Raw genomic sequence first — 17,846 nt, 5'->3', positions numbered from 1 at the left:
TTCCCTTGTGCCAGAATTTGGGACTGCTATTCAGAGCTGAAGAGGTATAGCAGTAGAAGGGAAGGATCTGGTCATTGTGGTCCATTCAGGTCCCAATGACCTGGGCAGAGCATAAAAAGAAATTCTGAATGGTCAACATGAAGAATGAGGATTCAAATTATGAAACAGAATCTTAAAGATAATATGCCTGAACTTCATGCAAGCAGAAATTGGACAAATAAGAAATTAATGTATGGCTCAAACACTGGTGTGCCAAAATGGGTGCTGATTCATTGGGCACTGGCACCAGTACTGGAGAAAGTTGGTGCACTACCTTTGGGACTGTTTCCAATAAAAAAAGGTATTAATTGACAGTGAAATTAACACTCAATTATACAGAGGACAGTAATACTATTAAATATACTATTAGCGAGATGGAAACACTATTAGAACTTAAAACAAGGGTTTTAATCGCTGAAGCTTTAATCAGGCTTCCTACCCTTGGTCCCATGCATTGTCACCAGCCGCTTTTGTCTCTGTGCTAGCGAGGTCAGAAGCTTTGGGGTCTTGGGAGTTTAATCTCACCACTAAGGCAAATGAGATTTTGAAGTACAGATAGCTGGATGAAGACTTTGGGCTGTGTATGTCTTCAATTAGGAGTTATGTCCGTTGATGCCTAGTAGATCCATCAGGTAAGTACTTGGTTTTCCTTACTTTCTGGTGGTTTTGCGGGCCTGGTTTTATGGTGTTGGTTGGGTCACTGGTCATCTGAGTTTGTCGGTTCTTAGGTCTGCTGGTCATGGTTGGTTGCCATTGGTTGCCATTGGTTCCCCTTGTTCAGAACAGGCCTGTGTCAAAAGCTCTTGGAATTGCTTTTGGGGATTGCTCCTTCTGGAGAGAGCTCTTGGAAATAGCTGCTGGTATTGGCTGTTGGAATTCTTCTGGAGATACCTCTTTAGAATGCTCCTCCAGAGATCGCTCTTGCGGATAGCTGTTTGGAACCGCTGAGGGGATCACTGTTTAGAAGGCTGTCAGGGATAGCTGCCCCAGGCGATGTTGGGGCCTGCATTTATACTGATTGGGGGCCCCTTATCTTCGTCCCAAATAGGTGCTTGTCATTGTGTTACTGGTGCTCCTTTTTGAAGTCAGTTGGTTTCCCCTTTGGTTACAAATATGTGAGAATGGATTTTAATTGAAATTACTATTTCTGTGAATGGATTCCGATTATCTCTATATGGCCAATACTGACTGTCTTGGGTAGCCTGAGATGTAAACGTTTCAGTCTAGAGTGTTAAGTTTGGTGGATTGTTTTCTTTGAGTTGAAATGTAAATTGGAATTCCAGGCTAAGCAATAATTCCAGACAGAAATTATTCTGGCTCTGTTGTGTGTTTGCAGCCTGAGATCTGGATTTTGTCCAGTATTTTAAATTTTAATTGTTGCTCAAGCCTATATTATTATATACTGTGAATTTGTCAAGATGTTATCATATAATTGTCAGCTTTTTTTCCTTAATTTGTTGCTTATACTTCCATTCCATTCATGATCTTGATCCATGTTTATTGTTGATTTAAACTTTGCTTGTGTCATTGTTCAGAATAAATTTGTCGTAACGTAGCTTAGTTGTCTATTGCATTCGCTTGAGGTCAATGCAAATATTACTTTTGCATATTCATTTGATTTAAGTGGGTGTGAGCGCTGCAATGTATGTTGAATAAATTTTTTATCCAGACTGTTCACATGGACTGAAGCCAATTTCATTTGACTGGATATTCTTGTTTCTCTTTTTGAGACAACCATTTATTGTTGGGATGAGGGTCAAATTAGGTCAGATAGGGTAGGAATTGTAAGTTGCTTCTCGAAAGAACATTTGTATATCAGTGGACGTTTTTTTTAAAAAAAAAATCAGCACTTCATTATTTTTGTTTAACTTTGTTATTTTTAGACAAAGAATTGAAGTTCTCAATATACCCTGAGGTTTGAGTTTGTGTTCTCTGGATTATTAGTTCAGTCCTCTGGATTACAATTCAGTAATTTAACCTTGACCATACCCCAGTATTTTTATTTTTATTTTTATTTGCTGGTAACTTGAGCGTGAGTATGATAGGAAATAGTTAGTGAATCCTATATTTCTTTTCTATTGTTCCAGTGTTGTAATTGTTTTTCAAATCTGTCAAGTGAGAATGCAGTGGTTAAACTAATAGGTCATTTTAAAGTGATGACATTTCAAAAGTACTTCACTGGCTGTAAAGTGCTTTGCGATCTATTGATATCTTGAATGATTAAAGTTTTTCCTTCTTCCGTCCATGCTGGTTTAGAATGTGGTGCGAACAGTGTGGGTTCAATTCTTGCACCATCTGAGATTACCATGAATGACTCTTCTCCATAAACTCTCCCCTTAGCTGAGGTGTGATGACCCTCCGGTTAGCTGACCACTAGTCATCTCTGATGAAAAAGCACCCGTGTGGTGTTCTGGATGTCTGGTGACTTTGTACCTCACATGTCTACACTCCTTCTTCCCCTCCCACTCTTTCACAAGTGTTCACTTTTGGATGTGCTGTCCCTCTTATTGTCCTCTCAAATGTTTTGTTTAGCACACTTTTGGTGTTGTGTGTCTGTCTTGCAATTGATTGCTATTTATGAAAATAATTTGAGTCTCTAGCGATTTATAAAATCATGAGGGGCATGGATAGGGTAAATAGACAAGGTCTTTTCCCTAAGGTGGAGGAGTCCAGGACTAGAAAGCATAGGTTTAGGGTGAGTGGGGAAATATTTAAAAGGGACCTAAGGGGCAACTTTTTTACGCAGAGGGTCGTGCGTGCATTGGATGAGCTGCCAGAGGCAGTGGTGGAGGCTGGTACAATTACAACATTTAAAAGGCATTGAAATGAGTATATGAACAGGAAGGGTTAGAGGGATATGGGCCAAGTGCTGGTAAGTGGGAATAGATTAATTTAGGATATTTCATTTCATCGGCATTGATGAGTTGGACTGAAGGGTCTGATTCTGTGCTGTTCATCTCTATGGCTCTGAGTCAATGAATCAAAAGTGAACAGGAATGAAACCAGCAAATAGGGAAACTCGACAGATTTAAATTCCAGCTTTAGTTGTGACATAAATTATTAACCTGAATTATCACTGTCAGCATTTGTAGTAAAACAGGTACACTCTGATATAACCAGTTGTCCATAAATAATGACAACCATTCTCTGGTTCATGTCTCAGGGCAAAGCAATGACCAATGACTAAGCTAATTTAAAATTCAAACGAGGTTGAACATTTAACTGCTACTCGTGAGCTATTGTATTCTCCATAGCGATGCCTCGACAAATCAGAGTCTACCAATCAAAACTGTTCTCTCATATAAGATAAATTTTGTTTAAATTTGAAATTTATTCTGAATTGTCCTGATAAATGCAAGACGAAAGTCTTCAAAACAATACCAAAAAAATTGTTGATGTCCTTTTCAGTAATTATGGTACTCAAAATTCAGTTAGCTGGACAACTTGAAGTTGTGTTGCATGGTGATGAGTTGTCTGTTTTATTGTTTGAATTCTGATCTCTTCCTTTGCCCTAAGTGACTCTTGACCCTGCCTGACTTGCAATCTAACAGTAATGAAGAAAATAACAAAACTAAAAAGTGATGAAAAAAATGAGGAAAAAAATTAACAAAAAAAACTACTAAACTTGCTAAACTATTGCCAGCTTATGTTTATAGCCGACCATTATATATTGCTAACAATTTCTTGACAACATGTGGAATCAACTGATTTATTTTTCTCTGGTTTCTTCACCTACCCTAATCAATGAATAACATCTAATTTTCCATTGTAAAGGAATAGGTCCTGCTTTGATTGAACTTTGGCAGATTAGTGTTTGAGTTTCAACAATTGTTGAGACAGTCATTGTGTTTATCTTTGTTTTTATTTTCTCATTTTGGTTTGGAACTGGATGTTGAAGTTCAAGTTTAATCTTTTAGCAGCAGCTTTTGGAAAAAGAAGAGAGAACAAAACAAACTGATATTTGATTGTGGGAACTGGCCTGGAGAGATATTTGCAGATTGATTGCTCCTCCCAGGCTACAGACTTTTCGGCACAAAGATGTAATGTGACTGATTTGATGTGGCGGTGCCGGTATTGGACTGGGCTGGACAAAGTTAAAAATCACACAACACCAGGTTATATGTAGTCCAACAGGTTTATTTGTAAGTACAAGCTTTTGGAGTTCTGCTCCTTTGTCAGACGAGCTGACTGATGAAGGAGCAGCAATCTGAAAGCTTCTCCTTTCAAATAAACCTGCTGGACTATAACCTGGTGTTATGTGATTTTTAACTTGGATGGATTCAATTTGGTCAATCAATGGTGGAACAGTGCTGACTAACAAATCACAGAATGCTGCAAAAGAAAGGGAAACCATAGACTAAACTGGTTTGGTCTGGGTTTTGAACAGGAGGCTGCATGCGTGAAAGCTGTTTTCAGTTTTACCCTCTCTAGTTTTATACCCAGTTACAGGATTGTTGAAGGTTTTGAGGAAAGAACCCTATTCTGTAAGACATAAGTAAAAGTCTCCAGCGCTCTGCAGAAGTTGTTTGAATTAAATCGATGACATCGAAATTCAGGCAGGATATGATTCTATGTACCTGGAGTGCAACACGTTGATCAAGGATTTCTGAAGGCTTGGTATCTATTGTAAAACCATTGAACAAGCAAATTACAATTTTTATTTTTCTTTTAAATTGATCCTTGAACTGTGTCTGTCCAGCATCTGTTTATGTGTATTGGTGCTTTAAAGAAGATTGGTCTTAGATCAGAGATATTAAGTAGGTGATCTTGTTTCTTATCCATGTTCTGCTAAAGTTACATTAACATTACATTAAGTTTTTTGTTTAAATATAAATTTAGTGTCTGATATCTGTACTCAAAAAGTCTTGTTAGGAACAATTGGGCAATGGAGGGTCATTGTTTTAATTTTACTATGTTGTGAATCCAGGATAGGGAGACCAGTTTCATTTGGCCTGCTGTCCATGTGTCCGAACACAATATTCTCAGCTACTTCCTATAAAACCCTGGGATGGAAAATATTTTGGCTCTGAGGATATGCTACAAACTACATTATTTCCTTCATTACTTTTCAATTCCTCATGACAATCATAATAAATTCAGGTCCATGATTCAAAACTTACAATGGATGGAGTAGATAAGGAAAATTATTGTTTAATGTTTTTGCCATTTATAGTGCCACCATGGTGAGTTTTAAATAGCCATCCCTCTTGATTAATCTCTTAGCGTAATAATGGGCAATAGTGAGATTGCAGGCCAAACATGTTCTCTTAAAAGTGAAAGACGAGATAAACAAGTCCAGTGTGGGATTGTATTCAAATAACAACCGAAATTGGTGAGTGGCGAAAATAACCTCAATTTTTTTAAATTTCAAAAATATACTTTATTCATAAAATAATTTGATCGTCTATACAGTTGGTCATGCCATACATACGTAAACATTTGCATACAGAGATCAGAATTTATCATTTGTATATACAGGTCTGTGCATTTATCAATCATATGTCCATATATTTAGCTGAGGCATCAGCAGAGCCCAAAAGACTACGTGGGCCCCCTGTTCTTCTTAGTCAGGCAGATGTTACACGGTGGTCTTTCTCCACCGCGCCTTGGCGGCAGCTGCCCCAAGCTTCAGCGCTTCCCTCAACACGTGGTCCTGGACCTTGGAATGTGCCAGTCTGCAACACTCAGTCGGGGTCAACTCCTTCAGCTGGAAGATCAACAGGTTTCGGACCGCCCAAAGAGCGTCCTTCACCGAGTTGATGATCCTCCAGGCACAGTTGATGTTCGTTTCAGTGTGCGTCCTGGGGCACAGACCGTAGAGCACGGAGTCCCGCGTCACGGCGCTGCTCGGGACGAACCTCGACAAACACCACTGTATTCCTCTCCAGACTACCTCTGCGTAGGCACATTCCAGAAGGAGGTGTGTGACAGTCTCGTCCCCCCCGCAGCCACTTCGAAGGCAGCGTGCGGTGCGGGAGAGAGACCGGGCGTGCATAAAGGATCTCAGGCAGAGCTCTTCTCACCACCAGCCAAGCCATGTCTTGGTGCTTGTTGGAAAGTTCTGGCGATGAGGCATTCTGCCAAATGAGTTTGACAGTCTGCTGAGGGAACCGCTCGATAGGATCCGCCCTCTCCTTTTCCCGAAGGGTCTCAAGGACACTATGTGCTGACCACTTCCTGATGGACTTGTGGTCAAAGGTGTTTTTCTTCATAAACTGCTCCACGAAGGACAGGTGATACGGAACAGTCCAACTACTCGGAGCGTTCCGCGGCAGCGAGGCCAGGCGCATCCTTTGCAACACTGGGAACAGGTAGAACCTCCGTATGTAGTGACACTTGGTGTTTGCGTACCGGGGATCCACACACAGCTTGACACAAAAGTGGCCATCAGGGTGAGGGTGGCATTGGGTGTAGTTTCTCCCCCGTTGCCCAGATCTTTGAGTCCCTTCGGACCCGGTCCATCTTTGACCTCCATATAAATTGGAAGATGGCCTGGGTGACTGCAGCGGCACAGGTTCTGGGAATAGGCCAGACCTGTGCCACGTATAACAGCAATGACAGTGCCTCGCACCTGATGACCAGGTTTTTTCCCGGGATGGAGAGCGACCGTAGCTTCCATCTGCTGTTATGCTCCTCCCAAGACTTGGCACACCCCCCCCCCCCCCCCCCGAACCAAATACCCAGTACCTTCAGGTGGTCTGTCCTGATGGTGCAGGGGATCAAGGATTGGTCGGCCCAGTTCCCAAAGGTCCTTGACTCGGTTTACCTTGGCCCCGAGGCCCGTTCGAACTGGTCACATATGCACATGAGTCTGTGCACGGACAGTGGATCCGAGCAGAAAACGACGACGTCATCCATGTACAGGGAGGCCTTAACCTACAGGCCCCCACTGCCAGGAATAGTCACCCCTCTCAGGCTCGCATCCTTCCTGATGGACTTTGCAAACGGCTCTATGCAGCACACGAACAAGGCAGGAGAGGCCTCAATTGAGCAACCGCAAGTAGCACAAATTCAAGGATCCGGGAATGCAGTTTTTACACAACCACGTTTACTCATTGTTCTTATATGTATTGAATTTCCATTACAGTGGTGTTACATTGTTTTACACAAAGGTTTGAGGGGCTTCTGTCCTGGAAGACAGGAGAAAGGTTAAAATGTGGACGAAGGGCTGGTTGCTACTTCTGATGGGGTTAAGAGTGTCTGTCCAGTGTGCTTGCATAATTAAGGAATGTTAGTCCTTTTGTCTTTTAAGTTCGTGAATGTTAGTAAAAAAAATACTAGGCCTATACACTGCCAATAAGTTAGAAATTGTATTAAATAAAAGAATAAAGGATATTTAAACTTTCTGCAACTGATTTGTTTACTATTTGTCAGTGTGAGTTTCATTCATTCATGCAATTTCACTTCAGTGCTGTTTTGACAGTTTTTTAAAGGGTTAACAGCCCAGTTAAAAGGTATTTAACAAGTACATACCAATTGGGGAAAATGTTTGGTGTTCTGTAATCTATTCAGGTCTTGGAGACAATTCATATGGACTGATTAATATTATAATCATGATATGGAGATGTTGGTGTTGGACTGGGTTGGACAAAGTTTCAAAAAAATCTCAACACCCAGGTTCTAGTCCAACAGGTTTATTTTAAAGTGCAAGCTTTTGGAGTGCTGCTCCTTCATCAGTTAACTAGTGGGAGAGGGTCACGTTATAAATTCCTACTTTGGAAATAGAACCAGTCTGACTCAAGGTCTGACAGGCAAACTCTAACCTCATATCTTTAACGCGGAGATGTCATTTTCTTTATACTGATAAAACCTTAAATTGTCTTGAGACTGTGACTTGAAAGAAGTTCTGGGATTTAGATATTAATCAATTGAAATCTGCATCCCCATTTAAGTGATTAACTTCTTAACAGGAATCTAAGTTTCTTCAATACATCGCATCAATTGTATGACACTTTGATCTTTTACTATAAATTCTGTGTCCTGTGATACTGCCCCATTCATTACCTGATGAAGGAAGCTTGCACTTGGACTGGTGTTGTGTGATTTTTAACTTAATATTATAATGTTTAGTGGAGACTTGATGGCGACTGTATTGTTTTATGTCTTGACACCTATTCAAAGGTAGCTTTTGATGTAGAAATAGGCCTTATAAGGTTTTAAGGTGAATGGGTTAAAAGGAATGTTTTAATTTTAGTCTATTAAAGTCTGGTTAAGAAGACAGTCAAAATACAAAACCAAGCATGGAGGAATCACCAAAGACCAGATGAAAGCCATGCACAGAACATTTTGACTTAACATTTTATGTTTTGGTAGGGTACTGACTGGCCTGCTGTGTTTTGAACACTTCAGCTTTTACTATAGATTTCCAACACATGCTATTTTTTTTTTTTGCAGTTTAAAATTGAAAATTTGATGTTGGAAACAGTACTGTGCTTGATGATATGTATTGTGTAGTATAATTTCCACTGCTGTCCACGAGTAAATTCCCTGTCATATCGCTACTGACCACTTGGTGTCTGGCATCTTTGCAGTATCAGCAGAGCCATCAGGATTGGTGGCTACTGTTAATACTGCAGAAGGACTGGGTGGGATGAGCAAAATAGGAGTAAGGAAATAGTTGAACAATCAAAGGGGTGAGTAGGGAAGATGTTGGAAAATGAAAAGTCATCTGAGTAGCGTTAAAAGGTTTTGAAAAGAGCCCCTTTTCTTCCCTATTCAATGTGTCACTTCATTGAGCAGCAGTCTGGAGAATCAGTTGTGCTGCATATTGAGAACAAGTGTCTCCTGCCTGATAATGCTGAGTGAGACCCTTAATCAGTAGGGGAATCAATAGTTATGGGGGAACATTCAGGAATGTGAACATGAGATATGTTGGATCAACCATCATTGGATTGAATGAGGTAGCAAGCTCAAGGGGCTGAATGGCCTACTTGTTCCGATTTCTCATGATCGTAAGACAGCATGGTGCTCGATTTACAGGTCAGTCCACCTACTTCCCCATTTCTGGGCCGTGATAAAACCCATCCCCTGAGTTAATGCTTATTTCTAACTCTTTGTTTTGAGCTCTTGTTCCAATGTATAAAACTATAAAGATTTGCTTGACATGAGAAAGGATAGACTGGATCTAAAAGTTGAAGTTCTAAATTGGAGGATGGCTAATTTTGATGGTCTTAGGCAAGAACTTTCAAAAGCCGATTGGGGGCAGATGTTTGCAGGTAAAGGGATGACTGGAAAATGGGCAGCCTTCAAAACTGAGATAATGAAAGTCTAGAGACAGTATATTTCTGTTAAGGTGCAAGGTAAGGCTGGTAGGTGTAGAGAAGGTTGGATGACTAGAGAATTTTGAGGTTTTAGTTAAGAAACCATATGTCCGGTATAGACTAGGAGAGATTGAGTGAATCCTTAGAGTATAAAGGCAATAAGAATATACTTGAGGGAAATCAGGAGGGTAAAAGGGAGACATGAGAAAGGGTTTTTATAAATACATTAAGGACAAAAGGGTAACTAGGGAGAGAATAGGGCTCCTTAAAGATCAGCAAGGCAACCTTAGTGTGGGGGAGATACTAAATAAGTATGTTGCATCAGTATTTACTGTGGAGAAGGACGTGGAAGATACAGAATATGAGGCAATAGATAATGAAATCTTGAAAAATGTCCATATTACAGAGGAGGTGTAGCATATAAAAGTGGATAAATTCCCAGGATTTGATCAGGTGTACCCTAATGCTCTGTGGGAAGCTAGGGAAGTGATTGCTGGGCCCCTTGCTGATATATTTGTATCAGCGATAATCACAGGTGAGGTGCTGTAAGACTGGAGGTTGGCCAGTGTGGTGCCACTATTTAAGAAAGGTGGGAAGGAAAAGCCAGGGAGCTATAGACCGATGAGTCTGACATCGGTGGTGGACAAGTTGTTGGAAGGAATCCTGAGGGACGGGATTTATATTATTTGGAAAGGCAAGGAAATCATATCTCACAAACTTGATTGAGTTTTTTGAAGAAGTAACAAAGAGGATTGATGAAGGCAGAGTGGTAGACATGATCTATATGGATGTCAGTAATGCATTCGACAAAGTTCCTCATGGGAGACTGGTTATCAAGGTTAGATCTCATGGAATACAGGGAGAACTAGCCATTTGGATACAGAATTGCCTTGAAGGTAGAAGATGGAGGGTGGTGGTGGAGGGTTGCTTTTCAGACTCGAAGCTTGTGACCAGTGGAGTGCCACAAGGGTTGGTTCTGGGTCCACTACTTTTCTTCATTTTATATAAATGATTTGGATGTGAACATTGGAGGTATAGTTAGTAAGCTTGCAGATGACACCAAAATGGAGGTGTAGTGGACAGTGAAGAAGGTTACCTCAGAGTGCAATGGAATCCCTTAGGATTCCTTCCAACAACTTGCCCACCACCGATGTCAGACTCATCGGTCTATAGCCAGTGGGCTGAGAATTGACAGATGGAGTTTAATTTCAATAAATGTGAGGTGATGCATTTTGGAAAAGCAAATCAGAGCAGGACTTACTCACTTAATGGTAAGGTCCTGGGGAGGGTTGCTGAACAAGGAGACCTTAGAGTGCAGGTTCATAGCTCCTTGAAAGTGGAGTCGCAGGTAGATAGGATAGTGAAGAAGGTGTTTGTTATGCTTTCCTTTATTGGTCAGAGTATTGAGTACAGGAGTTGGGAGGTCATTTTGTAGCTGCACAGGACATTGGTTAGGCCATGGTTGGAATAGTATGTGCAATTCTGGTCTCTTTCCTATTGGAAGAATGTTGTGAAACTTGAAAGGGTTCAGAAACTCCGTACAAGGATGTTGCCAGGGCTGGAGGATTTGAGCTATAGGGAGAGGTTGAATAGGCTAGGGCTGTTTTCCCTGGAGCGTCGGAGGCTGAGAGGTGATCTTATAGAGGTTTATAAAATCATGAAGGGCATAGATAGGGCAAATAGACAAGGTCTTTTCCCTGGGGTGGGGGAATCCAGAAATCGAGGGCATAGGTTTAGGGTGAGAGGGGAAAGATGTAAAAGAGACCTAAGGGGCAACCTTTTCACACAAAGGGTGGTACGTGTTTGAAATGATCTACCAGAGGAAGTGGTGGAAGCTGATACAATTAAAAGGCGTCTGGATGTGTATATGAATAGGAAGGGTTTGGAGGGATATGGGCCAAGTGCTGCAAATGGGACTCAATCAGGTTAAAGTATCTGGTCGGTGGTTCCGTGTTGTACATTAGATTTAGATTAGATTACTTAGTGTGGAAACAGGCCCTTCGGCCCAACGAGTCCACACCGACCTGCCGAAGTGCAGCCCACCCAGACCCATTCCCCTACAGCTAACACTACGGGCAATTTAGCATGGCCAATTCACCTAACCTGCACATTGTTTGACTGTGGGAGGAAACCTGAGCACCCGGAGGAAACCCACGCAGATACGGGGAGAATGTGCATCTCCATGACTCTGTTGTAATCGTTAAATATACAACAAAATGCAGTTTGTTGAATGAATGAATGAATGAAATTGTTTTATAGTAAACAACAAGTTAGTACAGGGTTGAATGAATGAACGGGAACCCAGTATTAGTGAATATAGCAAGCCAGTGAGTGAGTTAGTAGAGATAGCCTAAAACACACTATCTCATAGCAGAGAACTCCAGATGTCAAGGAATATACAGGATTTGATGAGCAAACAGAATGGAAATTTATGACCAATAACATCAGGTCTTAAAACAACAGATGCTTAGAGAGGTATAGAAAGTGCAGAGGCTTGCGTAAAGAAATTAAGGCCATGAAGAAGGGACATGACAAAACACTGGGAGATAACATTAAGGAAAATCCAAATGTATTTTAAGTCCATCTGAGAAAAAAAGTATAACTAGGGAAAAAGTTGGGTCCACAAAGTACGAAAGTGTGTCGAGCTGGAAGATATAGCTGAGGTTTTAAGTTAGTACTTGGCAGGTAAACTTTTGCAGAATTAGGTTAAACTTGGGGAGGCAAGGATTCATCAGAGATAGTCAGCATAGCCTTGTTCGGGGAAAGTCATGTCTAACAAATGCGATTTGAATTTTAAGGTGTTGACTGGTGCGTGTATATGTGTAAGGGTAGTGCAGTTAATGCAGTCCACACAGACTTGAGTAAGGTTTTTTGTCAAGGCCTCATATGGCAGATCGATTAAGAAGCGAAGAACCTGTGGGATCCAGGACAGAACCCCACTGGTCCTCACCTACCACCCCACCAACCTCCAGATACATCGTATCATCCTTTGTCATTCCTGCCACCTCCAAACAGACCCCACCACCAAGGATATATTTCCCTCCCCTCCCCTATCAGCATTCCGGAAAGACCACTGTTTCCGCGACTCCCTCGTCAGGTCCACACCCCCCACCAACCCAATATCCACTCCCGGCACCTTCCCCTGCAACTGCAAGAAATGCAAAACTTGCGCCCACACCTTCACCCCCCCCCCCCCCCCCCCCCACTTCCCTCCAAGGGTGAGAGCTAAAAATTGAATGAGATGGACCAGAGAAAAGCAGAGCATCTTTGATTTTTCTAGATCATACATTTCTAGTGCATGAATCATAACGGTTTGTAAATGTACAGTGAAGAGGGCTGTTTGAGTGGTATCCTTTATTGTGAGAGAAATTGAACATAAAAATAATGATCTTGTGTTTCAATTATACAAAGCATTGGTTTGACCATGTCACAAATACTGTCTGCAGTTTTTGGTCTCCTTATTTATGGAAGAATGTAAATGTGTTGGAGGCAGTTCAGGGGAAGTTTACTAGATTGATACCTGGTATGAGTGGTTGTCTTATGAGGATAGGTTGGATAGGTTTATTTATACTGGAGTATGGAAGAGTGAAGGATGAGTTGGTTGAATTATATAAATTCCTGAATGGTCTTAGCAAGGTGTACTTGGGCCAGCCCAGATCTAGAGGTTTGAAAATTACAGGTCAGGACAGCGATGAAAGTGTTTTTCTCTGCGGGTTGTCTGGCGTTGGAACTCTGCATCAGAAGCCAGTAGAGATGGATAGCTTGTTACGCTGGGAAATCAAATGTCATGAGGTGTAGATGAAAATGTTGAATTCAAAACCCATATGGATCAGCCAAGGTCATATTGATAGCAGAGGAGGTTTGAGGGGCAAATAGTCTACTATTAATTAAAGTTTATATGAGAGAAGTAACTGAAAGATGAAATGAACAGATTAGAAAAATGTTAGCCCTCTGATAGGAAATGACACTTTCACAAATTCTGTGTGTGGCTCAGAAAAGAGTCTGGATTATTAGATTTACATTTTGATCATTCCACACTGGACTAATAGTGATTATTAATAAGGGAGGAAACTTTACCTTCTTCATACTTGGACCTTGTCTTTGCTTTGCCACCCTTGTTCTGTTCCCTTTCTATCTGCGAGGAATGAACAACAGATGTCTAGAGTGATCCCCTAACTCTAGTGAAACACATCCCTTAGTCCCTACTCCTGAAGTCCAGAATATTATGATTGACGATGGGAATGATTTCAACAGCTTTACAAGGACCCATTCATCATAGCCCAACCACATTGTGTGTCTACAGCAACTGTACATCCAAGCTGTATTTGTACTTTGAATAAACAACTGGCATCATCAGTTTTGTAATAGCTGTAGCCAAAAGTCCCACTCCTAAAAGAAATCCCCATTCTTTCATTGTTACATTTCTATCAGGAAACTGAATATTTTATTCAAAGTTATTGTAATCAAATTGTGGAACAATTCTCTGCTCCTTTGATATCTCAAATGAAGCTTTGTTGTGGTAAATGTTGTGGTTACCTTAGTAAAAGATAAAGTGGTAAAGGCAAGAAAAACTTCCTCACAAAAGCTATTGAGTCAAGTGCTAACTAACTCAGTTTGAAGAAGGGCAAGCAGAAGGATTTGGAATGCTTCCAAGCCTTAGCTAGGCAACAAAATGTGTTTTGACCTGAGTAAAAGGTCCAATGCAGCAACTTTATTTTATGTGGGGCCTTCAACTTAATCAAATGCTTTGTGTCACATAAGCTTTATTTAAAAAAGGTATGATATTGATCCACAAAAAGACACAGGTCAAATGATCAAAAACTTAGTGAAAGAGGTAGGTTTTAATGAGACTCTTCAAGAAGAGGAGTGATGGGTACTGGGGTTGGGAGCATTTCTGAACTTGGGGAATAGGCAACTGAAGCCATGATCACCAGTTATGGAATGATTAAAATTGGGGGTGCGTAGTAGGCCGGTGTTGGAAACTCTGGAGCATTGTGTGGATGGAAGGATTGCAGAGATGAGGAGTTGAGAGGCCGTGGAGAGTTCTGAAAACTTGAGATTGGAGGTTAACAGGTCAGTGTTGACAGGGGTGGATATGTGGGACAAAGCTTCCTGTAAGATATGCCAGCATTGTTTTGGTTGGTCTCTAGATTAAGAAGAAAATTTAGCAATGCATATTTAGTAATGTTCTTGGTTATATTTTAATGTTTACAAGGCATGTTTTACAACACCTGTTTTAATATCAAATTAAAAGGGAAAATACATTGCTTATATAGTAAAGTTGTCCGAAATCTTGATTTTTGTAAAGCACTGTTCTCCTTTCATTTGCAGATAATTCATCTAATGCAGATTTGTGGCTGTTAAATAGTTGTACTGTGAAAAATCCAGCTGAAGACCACTTTAGAAACACAATTAAGTAAGTACTAGGGAAACCTGATTTGACACTAAAATTTGTTTATATCTGAAATTGAATACCATTTTGTTAATATTAGATTGTGTAACTTTTAATGTTAATTAAAGTTTGAAAGAGATTTAAGGTGAAGTTTGTGATTTCCAATTAATTTGTAATAATGTATCATCCGCAATGTAGGAAAATGAGAACTAAATCATAAAATCAAAAAACAAGTGTCAGTTTTAGTAATGGATAAATGTTTAGTTTCTCATCCATAACATATGTTCAAGTTGTGTGCTCATTTCTACACAAACCTCCGTTTTAGAGGAAATTTGAAAGCCCACTGGCTAATTGCTTTAAACAACTGTTTATTGCTTTTGGTCCATTGGCATGAGAAAGTAAAACGCACTGTGCTGTTAATAAACTAGAAGCATGTTCAATGTGAATTTTTTTTAACAGACCATTTTTGGGGTGTGGTGTTCAAATTAATAGAGTTGTATATGTGTAGTTGGATTGGGATATTGTGGATCTTGTCAGCCATCATGTAAGGATATTGATTTTCAAATTCTTAATAGCTTGAATTTATTACAATTGATAGTATAATAATTTTTAGTAATTCGAGAACTACACTCCTTTTTGTTTCTTCTGTGTAAGGTGATAGTCCAGAGAGTTAATAGTGAAGTTGCAGTAACTGAACCCAATCTATGATGACACAGATTTGGGTGGATATGAGGAGTTCTATCCAAACCTTTTTAAAAGAATAGTTGTATTCTAAATAGCTCCTGAAAGTCCTGAGCAAATACTCCTCATTAGCAATGTAACTTGTATTTAGTGCTGTCATTGAAATACAAATATTTTAAGTGTTTCACTGTAGACTCACTATAGACTCGGAAGCTCCGAAAGCTAGTGTGCTTCCAATTAAACCTGTTGGACTATAACCTGGTGTTATGTGATTTTTAACTTCAACTTACATCACCACTGTGAAGATGGTAGATTCCATAAAGCACAGCTGCAAGTGGCAGTGAACGGACCAGAGAAATAACTTAGGTGGATTTGGGCAGGCTTCAAAATTTAATTAAGCTAAAAGACAGTAGATTTAAAGAAATATAGCGAAAGAGTTGAGCAGCATAAAAGAAATCAGGGTAAATTAAAGATATAAATATGCCAGGATTCAGTAATTAAACTGTTTTCTGCAGCAAGACTTGCATGAGGTGCAGTCAGATAATATCATTAAAAAATTTGTTTTGAAGTTGGTGACTAAGTGTTTTAGGCGAGGAAGGGCAGGAAATTTAACGTGGGAAGAAGTAGGAAAACTGTGTCATGGCGAGAGAAGATGGAAAACACTAAAAAATGCAGATAAATCACCATTGTGACCATTTAAAAAAGGTAGGGAAGACCCAAAGCAATGCAAGAAAACCCAGTAAATTAATTAAGACATGCGTATTCCAATTAAGACATGTATTCCAAAGAAACATTTTTGGAAGCAGTAAATTATTATAGATCTGCTGGTAATACATTTCATACTTTTTAGTGAATAATTTTATACTGCATTACTGCAATAAAGTTTAAAAGGATTGGTTTAAAAAAAAAATACTGCAGAGGCTAGCAAGCTCTCCAGAAATTGTGTTTAAAACAATGTTGATTTAATGCAAGATGAGCAGCATATTGCAAGCAGTATTAAAATGACATACCATCTAAATCAGCTTTCCTGTAAGGAAAAATTAATAAGCACATTAAGAAGAAATGAAGGAGACCGAAGACTTCCTCAAAAAGTCAAGGTCAGTAATGGATAATTAAGAATTTCAAGGATTTCTTGCAGGAGACAACTCTTAAGACACAGAATTACTTCAAAATCAAGCACAAAGTGTGAAGTAGAGCCAGTTGGACAACTAAGATTTTCCTGAAGATTTTAACTTCCATGGGGATTTGTAGACAATTTCCTTTATGATTTTGACAGATTAATGGAAAATTGTACCGATATAGCTTTGAAACTAGAATTCATAAAAGATAGAATTTCCTTTGGAATTATTTTGATGAAACTTTCAGATTTTTGAGAAAGCTATTCAAATCATGCTGGAAGCAGAAAATATGGAAATCTCTGAAACTGATCCTGAGAGAAGGGCAACTGTACTGCAGGAGAGCAGCAGAGTATTTTCCTTCTATAAGATAACTCTTTAAAGAGGCATGTGGGAAGCCAACAGGGTGTGAGCTGATCATCAGATACTAAGCACCAATGTCAGTGCTGTAAGACAGCATGGCTTCACAGGCAATGCCCAGGCAGAACAAAGGAATGTTACCTTCGTAAAACTGTAACTTAGTTCCAGAATAATGAAAGTAGTGGTGTCACATATGGAAAGGGAGTGTATAGAGCGGAACACCCACCACCATTGGGCAAGATGAATGCCTATTAACCAGTAGGCGTATCAGAGCAGTCGTTATTGTCAAAGCAGAATTTGACATTATATGATTGTTATATTATAATGTATTGTATTATATTATATGACTGAAATAACTAGGAATGCTCCAGGTTACATTGCAACACAATACAGATAAGAATATTGAAAATTGCACATTATTTCCAATTACAAATTTTTTTTTTCTTTTTTATACACTTGCATGCACATTTCAACTTCAAGTTCATCAGCAGAATTGATGAAGATAGGTAATCTTCCAGAGAGCACTGGTCCAAGAACACAGTGTTATGTCTGAAATAGTCAAGGGACACCCATACTTTGGGATTTGTAGGCTCGTGATGGAAACTAAGACAGAAGAAAAGTAATCTGACCAGATTCTGAATTGGCATAAGACAGCTTTTTAATAATTCCAAATCCAAGGAGAGTGAGTATTCTGGGAAAATTGTGAAATATACATACTGCCTAGATTGGCGAATTCAGTGATTTGTGGCAGAAATTGAGTGGCAGTTAAGGGTATTATGGTTGTACAATAGACAGCCACTTGAGAAGGGTCTTTTTTATGTAGGTAGTGTTCTGAAAATGTTGATGTTGAAATAATAGCTCCCTTCAATATGTTTGTTATGTATGGTCTTTGGTGGAGACAAGGAATTCTACATTAGTCTTGCTTGGGAGCAGGTATGTTTTGTACAGCACCTGAGTCTTTTGCAATTATGCCTGACTAGTAGTATAAGTTATACCTAT

At 39.8% G+C, this 17,846-nt stretch overlaps 1 protein-coding gene across 3 annotated transcripts in view; it reads left to right on the top strand.

Moving 5' to 3' along the window:
• The window catches only part of cdkal1 (CDK5 regulatory subunit associated protein 1-like 1), a 616,294-nt gene that overhangs the window by 55,206 nt on the left and 543,242 nt on the right, over positions 1–17,846 (top strand). For all 3 annotated transcript variants that reach the window (XM_087978607.1, XM_087978608.1, XM_087978609.1), the window contains exon 4: positions 14,631–14,715. In XM_087978607.1, coding sequence (XP_087834733.1) covers positions 14,631–14,715 — 85 coding nt within the window. The remainder of the gene's footprint in view (positions 1–14,630; positions 14,716–17,846) is intronic.

The sequence above is a fragment of the Chiloscyllium plagiosum genome, unplaced genomic scaffold (assembly GCF_037043375.1).
Source record: "Chiloscyllium plagiosum isolate Xiang-an unplaced genomic scaffold, Cpla_swu_hap1 HiC_scaffold_34, whole genome shotgun sequence".
In the NCBI taxonomy this organism is placed as follows: domain Eukaryota; kingdom Metazoa; phylum Chordata; class Chondrichthyes; order Orectolobiformes; family Hemiscylliidae; genus Chiloscyllium; species Chiloscyllium plagiosum.
This window is presented reverse-complemented; position numbering and strand designations above follow the sequence as displayed.